This window comes from Lipotes vexillifer, unplaced genomic scaffold (genome assembly GCF_000442215.2).
Source record: "Lipotes vexillifer unplaced genomic scaffold, Lipotes_vexillifer_v1.1 scaffold755, whole genome shotgun sequence".
In the NCBI taxonomy this organism is placed as follows: domain Eukaryota; kingdom Metazoa; phylum Chordata; class Mammalia; order Artiodactyla; family Lipotidae; genus Lipotes; species Lipotes vexillifer.
Genome location: NW_006797755.1, coordinates 2913923 through 2924317, shown reverse-complemented (window position 1 = coordinate 2924317; position 10395 = coordinate 2913923). Strand labels below are relative to the sequence as shown.

At 46.4% G+C, this 10395-nt stretch overlaps 1 protein-coding gene and 1 pseudogene across 2 annotated transcripts in view; one reads left to right on the top strand and one right to left on the bottom strand.

The window, feature by feature from the left end:
* The first annotated feature begins 2962 nt into the window (after nucleotides 1-2962).
* SH3D19 (SH3 domain containing 19) overlaps nucleotides 2963-10395 on the top strand; it is a 24330-nt gene continuing 16897 nt past the window's right edge. The window contains exons 1-4 of one of the 2 annotated variants that reach the window (XM_007469904.1): nucleotides 2963-3029; nucleotides 4117-4381; nucleotides 6695-6763; nucleotides 6935-7075. In XM_007469904.1, coding sequence (XP_007469966.1) covers nucleotides 4250-4381; nucleotides 6695-6763; nucleotides 6935-7075 — 342 coding nt within the window. In that variant the 5' untranslated portion in view covers nucleotides 2963-3029; nucleotides 4117-4249. The remainder of the gene's footprint in view (nucleotides 3030-4116; nucleotides 4382-6694; nucleotides 6764-6934; nucleotides 7076-10395) is intronic. The other variant, XM_007469905.1, reaches the window with a different exon arrangement.
* LOC103088081 (transmembrane and ubiquitin-like domain-containing protein 1 pseudogene) lies at nucleotides 8088-8802 on the bottom strand (annotated as a pseudogene).

Here is a 10395-nt window from a genome sequence, read left to right as displayed (position 1 = left end):
CCTGCCAATGCAGGGGACATGGGTTCGTGCCCTGGTCCGGGAGGATCCCACATGCCGCAGAGCCATGGCCGAGTGAGCCATGGCCACTGAGCCTGCACGTCCGGAGCCTGTGCTCCGCAACAGGAGAGGCCACAGCAGTGAGAGGCCACAACAGTGAGAGGCCCGCGTACCGCAAAAAAAAAAAAAAAAGATGGCATCTGCAGGGCAGTACAAGCCGAAAAACCAACTTCACCAGGAGCTAAAATGCTTACTGGAACACATCAGAAGCCCAAGTTCAGGGATGTCAGATCTAGAGAAAAACTACAAAAAGCAGGTACAGGTAGGGAGCTCCATTCATGTGTGGACTATTGAAGAGCAGGAAATCCCTAATCAGTAATCTTCCAAAGACTGTCAGCAGAACCTGCACACAAACCTGGACTTTAGCAAACACGAGACAGTGGCTCCTACAGGAACCAAGCCCCTACTCTCAGTATTTGACGTGTGTCAGATGCAGCAGTGCCTTTTGGAATGTGCCTAACAGTCCTGGGGGATTTGAGTGTGCTGCCTTTTTTTCTGATTTATTTTTGCTCATTATAGAAAATTGAGAAATTGAAAATATATTTAAGATTTCCCATAAAAGTAAAACCAATCAGAGAAAACTATATTTGGTACAAGATTTGTATTATATGGTATGTGTTTATTAAAGTACACCGTCTATAACTTTCCATGTCAGATTTATATATCTATATTTTTAAAAATCTGCCCTTAATTATTAAGGTGTCTAACAACTGTAATTTTGAGGAAAGCTATAAAAGTTCCTACCTATCTGCTAGAGTGTTTTTCTCTTGGCTTATTTGTTTTAATTTTAAAGGCAGCCAAAGAAATAAATGAGTTTTTCAAGTATCATAGCAGTTATTTGTCAGGGGGCACATAGGCAACAGTGTATTTATAAGGCATGGATGATAGCCTGGAATATTGCAGGGTTTATGAGCTGGTGACTTGCCTCACTACATTAACTGAGTTCATTAGTGAAACCAAGTTTTAAGGGCAAGCTTAATTTGTTTTTCAAAATGGGATTATAAAACACTGAAACATATTCACGTGATCGCAGTTATTAGCAATTAATCATTTGGTGTTTAAGGAAAACTTGTAAATATTCAGTTTGAATTAAAAACCGTAGAAGTGAGTTTTTGTTGTTGTTGTTGTTGTTGTTGTTGTTGTTGTTGTTGTACGCGGGCCTCTCACTGTTGTGGCCTCTCCCGTTGTGGAGCACAGGCTCCGGATGCGCAGGCTCAGCGGCCATGGCTCACGGGCCCAGCCGCCCCGCGGCACGTGGGATCTTCCCGGACCGGGGCACGAACCCGTGTCCCCTGCATCTGCACGCGGACTCTCAACCACTGCGCCACCAGTGAGTTTTAACTCAATGAGTTTTAACTCATTGGTAAGATAAGAAGGGGGAAAACAGCCTGAATTAGCCCAAAGATTTCCAAGCTATAGTTAAACCTCTTTTACAAAAAAAGGCAGTATATGGGCTTCCCTGGTGGTGCAGTGATTAAGAATCCGCCTGCCATTGCAGGGGACACGGGTTTGAGTCCTGGTCCGGGAAGATCCCACATGCCGTGGAGCAGCTAAGCCCATGCGCCACAACTACTGAGCCTGTGCTCTAGAACCCATGAGCCACAACTACTGAGCCCATGCGCCACAACTACTGAGCCCGCGCACCTAGAGCCCATGCTCCGCAACAAGAGAAGCCACTGCAATGGGAAGCCCGCGCACCGCAACGAAGAGTAGCCCCCGCTCACAACTAGAGAAAGCCCATGTGCAACAGTGAAGACCCAACGCAGCCAAAAATAAATAAATAAGATGAATAAATTTTTTTTAAAAAGGCAGTATAATTTTAAAGAGCTGGCATTTTTCCCTCTTAGGTGGTCTTGGAGAAATATTATTTCCTGGAGGTCAGTGGTGAGGGCTTAGAAAGGAGGAAAGGTGAAAAAAGAGACTCAATCAGAATTAGAAGGATTTAGCGAAGACTTTTCCCTAAAAAACAGAAGTCTTGGCTTTAAGATCCTTTGACTTCTCATTCAACAGAATATCTGAAAATGTTTTCCATGTATTATACTCATTTCCCAATCCCTGGACCATAACATGTTCTGAAAACCTATTTAATTAGCACAGTTTGAACCCCTTCTGAAGAAATGTTCCTGTTGATCCCCATACGTCCAATTTCTCTCATCTACTTTCAGGCCAAAACATTCCAACTCTCCCTATCTTTTGTTTTTCACACTACCCCCCTTTGCTTTTTCCTACAAAATTCTTCTCAGCACATCCAACCCCTTTGCTGTAGTGGTACAAGCTAAGCTCTCTGCTTTCTTGGGCCTATTCTGTTCTTCCTCACATGCCTTCCTTTCAGGCCACCCCTTAAGCTTCTGTTGTGTTCCACCTCCTTCCAGTTCAAAACCCACCACACAATGTGGAAACCATCCAGTATGAGAGATCTGCCTGTTCTAAGCAAAATGAACAGATCACCGCCTCACTTACTGTGTGTTTAAACTTAGGAGCACTGCATATCTTAAATGTTGTCATGGGATAAATAAATGCCATATTTTTAAAAACTTCCCTACAGTGTCTGCTTAAATTGCTACTGTGTAACCCAACATGATTTAAACAGCATCCTTAATTCCTCAGAACATGCTGGATGTGTAACCATGCAGTGCAGTTGGTTGGGCTGGTGTCCACAGTAGCAGGACACCCCCCTCCCTGCCCAGCCTGTTCCTCTCTGTTTTCACTTGCATTGTGACATGGACAATGTAGGTAGGAATGAGAAATGAGTTAATATTGCTTAAGACTAAAAAGCTCTTTTAATCTCCTTTCTGTAACTCAGCTACATTTCCACTTTATAGATCCAGCCAAAAAGTTGTCCATAATTCCTCTTGAAAAGCTCTTGTTTCAGATTCATCTTAACTAAAAATCATTCTCTGATACTTGCAGGAATCTGACCATGCTGGTCAGTCAGGAGGTTCTGTGCGAGGACCCCCAAGGTTGCCACCGAGGTAAGTAAGCATGGGAAAACTTCTAAAAAGTCAGTTAGAGAAAAACTAATGACTCCGAGACTGGACTCTCTTTTCTGTCATGAAAACTGAGTGTTGCTGGCCTTTGATCTTCTTTTAGAGATACATTTAACTCACAAATTCACCCAGGCCACTAGCCCACAGTCTGCTTCTGACAGCAGGTGTAGGAGTCTCTGCTCCTTTTTTAACGCAATCCAGAAACTCACAGAGCACAAACATGGATGTCTATTGCTTTTCCTCAAACAAATGAACAAGACTCCTTTCTGAACCTAAAACTCCACTTCTGGAACACACACATGCGTATACACACACATACATACATACACACACTCATACACACACACACACTCGCTCGCTTTCTCCCTGTTCCCAGAAACCAGCCTGGTTTTTGGCATTTCCAAAGGGAGACAGGCCTCGTGAGCTCAGAGGTGACCAGCCCTCCTGAGTTTCAGGGCTATTTAGACAAAAAACTGTGATGTTATCATAAGACATTACTATGTTGGAAATTATTTTTATCATAGGGATTAAGGAAAGGCTTTCAAAGTAATAATTGTCCTGTCCCATTTTCAGACCTAGCTTTCTTTATATTAATCTAAATTAGTGTTTTCATAATGATTCCTATAACATGAATATTAGGGGAGTTTGACGTACCTTTTCCATGTACAAGACTCCATCACATATACCTGATATCTTATTATAAGCTTTTCATCTCAGACTTTGGTAGAAAGTCCTTAGTTTTCTGAAACAGTCATGGTGTGTTTAAGAGCAAATGGGGCCTTAGAGAGCTCATGATAGTAAATGCTTGTTTGTCTTGAACTAATGAATCTGTACTACAAGATAAGAGGAAGCTGGAACATCACTGCATTTCTTCAAATAATATAATGTTTAATACAGCAGTCATTTGCTAAAAAATAGCATAGCCTGCATGTTTCAGTAAATGGTATTTACACTAGCAAAACGCTGTGTGTGTGTGTGTGTGTGTGTGTGTGTGTGTGTGTGTGTAAGAAAGGACAAAACAGAACCTACTATCGATCAAACACTGACTCACAGCTACCACGTTGACTTTCAGACCTGTGAATGGAAAAGTCGTACTAGCTCGACAGCCTCCTCCCAAGGGGGCCCCTGAGAGACCACCTCCCCCAAAACTTCCTGCAACCAGAGCAGCAGATAAAAAACTGCCTTTTAATCAGTCTTCTTCCGACATGGATCTTCAGAAAAAAACAAGTAACCTGGCATCTGGACTCTCAAAAGCCAAGAGTCAAGTCCTTAAAAATCAAGATCCGGTGCTGCCCCCTCGCCCCAAACCAGGACACCCTCTCTACAGGAAATACATGGTAAATTTAGCTTTTCAAAATGTTTGTGGTCAAGAGGTTTGTCCTAAAGTATACGTAAGGTCCTTATTCCTTAGAAAAAGATGATGAGACAACTGTGGGATTGCCCCTTGACACTGAGTGCTTTAGACAAGTAGGCCATGTTAAAACCTAGGTCTTTTAAAGCAGGGTTTCATTATTAGGAGAAATATAGGAAAAGGAAGTAGGGCAGACAAGGATTGCAACCTGCTGTCTGGCTTGACCAAACAAACTGAAAAACCTGACCCAGTAGGTTACACTGATGGGAGTGTCTCTGCCAGATATTATATTCATATCTTGATATAGTTTATATCTTATAGCTATACCTTGCCCACAGAGTAAAATGTAAAGTAGAAAGAAAGTTCTTATTAAAATGGATGGTTTTTCCCTCATTTTCCACTTTTGTAAACCTGATTATCATGGTCCATTTAATAGCTACCAGTTAGAAGTTTTCATCAATAGTTGAGATAGTTGAGATATTAATTTTGTTCCCTTTGAATGTTCTTCTCATCATATGACCTTAAGCCTTTGTCTCCGGAGTTGATGTGCTCTCTCTATTTCGGTCAGGTTAACCTGATGAAACTAGGACAAATTAAAATGATAAGGAGAGCAGGAGTGTTGGCACTTTTTAAAACAGTTGTACAACAGTATGTCTTAACAAGAACAGCAATTATTCACTTCATATTGTTCTACATTTCCATAGCTGAGCTGGAAATTGTTTTCACTTTAAGCAATTCAGGATTTTTTTCATCTTCCTAAGGGAAGGGTGTAGACAGATAAGAAGGACGTAGGATATTCATATATATTCATATTCATTTAAACTGATAAAATTTTAATTGCTAAAACCCAGGGGTGTACTTTGGGATAGGATACTTAAAAATAATTAATAAATAAAAGCAGTAGCTGATGTGTTGAATACTTTTAAGCCAGGCATTCTTCGAAGCACTTTATGTATAACTAACTCATTTATTCCTCACACGAACCCTGTGAAGTAGATACTATTATTATCTCTACTATACAGATGAATAAGACTCAGAGAGATTAAATAGCCTGTCCAGGGTCACACATCCAGTAATGGTAGAGCCAAGATTCGAACACAGACTGACTGGCTCTGAGCCCATGCTCTTTACCATTAGGCCATACTAAGAAAATAGTGTTAGTGGGGCTTCCCCAGTGGTCCAGTGGTTAGGACTCTGCGCTTCACTGCAGGGGGCACTGGTTCGATCCCTGGTCAGGGAACTAAGATCCCGCAAGCCATGCTGGACAGCCAAAAAATACCCAGAAAATAGTGTTACTAACTGTAAAGTCTCTGCTTGCATTGGCTGTTTGATGTCAAGAGCCTCATTTGGGGGAATGAGATTTTGCTTATAGGTCTTAGCATAGCGGTATAATGTCAACAAAGCATTTGAACAACTCAAAGAAATTAATAAATTCAAAATGACGGTGTATTAGTGTGTCTCTTTACGAAATAATTCCTTAAATCCCTCATTGTTCCTGTGGCTGCCCCACCATTAAATTGCTAACCAGGGTAACCTGGGTACCTTGGGCGCCCTGGTGCTCTGACAGAGATGCTGGGGAGCAGCCCCCCAGGGCTACACCCTCGTACTCTACATCTTTGCTCCTGAGTGCAGCCTCCCTTTTCTTGTTGGAAGCGAGCTTGTGTGATCCCATGTCCTGGGCACGCCTTTTATATTGCACAGGCCCTCCGACCCGCGCTCATCAGCCAGAATTTACCAAGGCGGGGAATAGAGTTCTCTGGCTCCAGAGTAAAAGCCATTCTTAAGATCAGACAGGGCTGAGTGGACCAGGAATGACTGAGGTCAGGCAGTGAGATGGGTTTAAGTAGATGCTTGTACCAGAGCGACTGCAGGAGCAGCTGAGATTGAAGGCGGATGGAAGCGGCCAGTCCAACCCCGCAGGGGAGGCACCAGTCCCCTGTCAGCCGCCCCTGAACTAAAGGCCGTGAGGTCAGGTGCTGAGTATTTACCCTTCCGATGTGCTGGGGACTTGGTGGACCTTGTCCTATAGAGCAGAACTTCCTGGATGTGGTTGTTGAGGGAACTTTAGGCCACCTTCAGCTGCCGAGGTCCTGTGGGCTCAGACCCAGGCCCCCGAGGACTCTGAGCAGCCTGAGAAACGGCAGCCCCACCAACTAGATCCCGAGGTTGAGGAAGCCGAGTGAAGAGCTTAACTGCTGGAGGTTATACTGCAGGCGAGCGTACCAAATCCCCACATGATCAGCCGCTTAGGACGAGGTTATTTGATTGTGAATAATCCTTTTATTGGTGTATGTTTAAGCTGTCTGTGCCTCACGGAATTGCCAATGAAGACATTGTCCCGCAAAACCCTGGAGAACTTTCTTGTAAGGTAAAGTAGAGCTCTTTCTTTACTGACTAATGTAAAAAAAAAAATCTCTGGCCTCTGTTACTGTTTTACACATTATTATAAATGCTTTAGGCTCCAAAGATTAAAATGTGGAGAAAGTAATATGTTTTATTAAATAATAATTGCTTCAGAGAGTGATATCGTACATTCCAGCGTGGGGACGTCCTTGTGATACTGAAGCAGGTGGAAGGTAATTACTTGGAGTGCCGGAAGGGAGCCGCCGCTGGCAGAGTTCACCTGTCTCACATGAAGATCATCACCCCACTTGATGAACATCTCAGAAGCAGGCCGAACGTGAGGAATTAATATTGTACCGCCTTCATATCACACGTGGCAGCACATTTCATAGAACTATTAATTATAGCTCATTCTCAGGTTTTTATTAGCATGTTTATTTTAACCAGAGTAAAAGTTACGGTAGCGTTTTATTCCATTTTAAGAGTAAATTACTTCTAAGAGACTTGCCACTGCCATACTAATCACTTTGATACAGAGTGACTACCATGTGTTTTGCCTTTCTCGCATCGTGCTGACTTACAGCAACCAGGACACTCAGTCATTAATTTTCAACCGTGAGAGCTGTTTATTTTTGAAATAATGTAAACATGTTTACCAAAGTACTAGAGATTAGTTTTCTAACAGAATGGATAATTATTTTAAAGGCGGCCCTATAAATGCTAAGCCTGACATTAAAAAATACTTCCCTTTAAGACTTAAGCTTAATATAAACCTCATTTCTCTGCTTATAACCCATAAAAATAATGAAGTGAGATGTTCCAACAACCTGAAGTCACAATTTAGGCCTCACAATTTGTCGAGCCTGGGAGAATACAATGAATTTTTTTTTTTTTTAAACTTCACAGTTATTTAATCTGCACATGTTCCAGAGAACCCCCTCCACCCCTCCCAGCTCGCCTTCTCCAGCTCCTCAGTCCTGGAGTCCCTAAATCAGCCCAAGGAGCTGTCAGGGAGTAGAGGAGGCTGGATTCTCAGGCAGAACACTAAGAAGGGCCCAGGGGCGTGGCCCGGCTCTGCCCAGCGCCGGGGCTGCTGCCGTCTGACCCAGAGGAGCTGACTGTTAGTGGGTGCGGAGGGCCAGCTGCCCCAGGGGATGGCCCAGAGCCATGAAGGTCACAGGGAGGGGCCTCCACTGGCCCCTGGAGTGCTCTGCGGCACAGGGCTGGGCTCCAGGGAAGCGGGAAGAGGCAGGTCGGAGAGGCAGGCCTAGGCAGACAGCAGCTCCCACCATGTCATGGGGAGCAAGGTCCGGAGGGGCCAGCAACACTGCCAAGAGCCCGTGGAGGCACTACAGGCAGAACACGGCAAAGGCCAGGAGACTGTGGAGCAGGGTGAAGCCGGCCAGACCCAGAGTGGTGGTCCGGGGAAAGAAGGGCTGGTACTGGATCTGGCAGTCCCAGAGCAGCAGCAGCTGGCTACCTGCTGCCAGCCCAGAGGGGACTGGCTCTGACCCCGGTGGGCAGGGTGGGTGTGGGGGACCCTCCCTAGTGGGCACGTGGCAATGGAGAATGCAGTTAGGAGGGAGGTGAAGGCTGCCCAGGGTCTGGGTGTCGTCTCCTAACAGCTGCCCTTGGTAGATGAGTCGCACGTGCTGTTCCCGGCCAGGAAATTGGGTCCTTTTCAGGGAGCCGATGGTGTCATTGGCCCAGGCCCTGGCCACCTGCTCTGAATCATTGAGGAATTTCAGCCAAAGTACTGGGGGCTCCTGGGGGCAGTCTGGAGGCGGCGGCGTTGCTGGGAGCCCCACGCCAGGCTGTGGCTGTGCAGCCTGACCTCTGCGTCTCAGGCTGGGCTTCTCAGCTCCTGGGGCCTCTCCTCCGATGCTGTTGGTGACCGCCATGGCTCCTCTGGGCTGTTGGTGTCGGGGTCCCTGACAGCTGGGGCAGTGGGTCAGCGCCCTCGGCAGTGTGTGTTGAGACACAGGTGAGAGCCAGCACCAGAAGGCAGGCATGCACCACGAAAAGGATGGTCACCTCATCACCCACCCCTTCGGTCAGGGCCATGGCACCTGCCTTGCCTGCTGCACTACCGAGCTGGAGAGGCACAAAGAACCCGACAGGGGCTGGCTCACCCGCCAGGAACCCTCTGAACTTTGGGGGGCGTCTGACCCCACCCCACCCCAACTCTCCCACAGCCCTCATAGCTCTGCCCGCATACCCTAGCCCTGCCTTGGGACACGGACTGCTCTGACGCCCAGTTATCCCAGACCTGCCCCACATACCCCTTCCCATCACCAAATCCCAAGTCATTTGTTGTAACCTAAGATCTAGGTCTTTAACCAGCTCCCCAGTTCACCCAAACCCTATTCCGAGGTCAGGGCCTTGACCTTCTAAGCGACTCTCCCCTAAATTCAACCCCCACCAAACTGCACCCCAAAGCTTACCTGTTCTTGCCGCCCAGGTCATCCCAAAGTTCACCTGCTCCTTCGTCTCGTTGACCCAAAGCTTATCTACTCTTCCGTCCCTAAAGTTTCTCCAAGGGGAAAAAAGGTGGTCTCTGCACACGCCCGCGCACACACACCCACACCGCCCTGTTACCATTTACCCAAACCCCGACCTGCTTCCCAAGGCTTCCCCACGCCAAACGTCAACCTGTGCCCTTTGGCAAACTGGAACCTCCGAGGGTTGCCACCCCCTGGCCAACTCGGTCCCTCCTGGCCCGCTCACACCCCAGCCTGAGGCGGCCCGACCCCGCGCCTCCCCTGCAAGCCTCTCCACACCCAGCCTGCTGCAGGACCCCAGATCTCGCCCGGGAATCCGAGACTTTGCCCTCCCCTCCCCCATCCTCCATCACCTTTCCCATCTTCCCACCCCACACACATCCCCGAGCGGTGGAAGCGCTAATATAATGATTATTGAAGGTCGTTTGTTCAGCAAGAAAAACGCCATTGGACAATTTATAGAGTTATATATTTTTTTTAATTTTTATTTTATTTATTTATTTATGGCCGAGTTGGGTCTTTGTTGCTGGGTGCGGGCTTTCCCTAGTTGCGGCGAGTGGCGGCTACTCTCCGTTGTGGTGCGCGGGCTTCTCATCACAGTGGTTTTTCTTGTTGTGGAGCACGGGCTCCAAGCTCATGGGCTTCAGTAGTTGTGGCTCACGGGCTTTAGAGCGCAGGCTCAGTAGTTGTGGCGCACGGGCTTAGTTGCTCCGCGGCATGTGGGATCTTCCCGGACCAGGAATCAAACCTGTGTCCCCTGCAGTGGTAGGTGGATTCTTAACCACTGCGCCACCAGGGAAGCCCTAGAGTTATACTTTGAAAAGAGCTTCTTAAGGTATCCAGTTAAATGTTCACTATCAGGTAATGTAGCAAACATGAAAAATGAGACCCATCTGTCATTTAAACCAAGTAAAGTACTTCGTTTGTCATTCAGCCTAGTTTTCATAATCTCGTCCAATTCTTTCTTCTTAGAAGGCAGCTTATCATTTGAGGTTTGCTAAGAAACTAAAAATTTGCATTTCGGAGAGCAGCGAAGCTATGTCTTATGCTAGTTGCGGCTGGGATACTGAGATTTCTGACTTTGGTCCACACGGGGAGGGTTCTTCTGTTAACTCATTTTCTCTCTGTTTTGATGCAGCATTAACATCTGTCACCG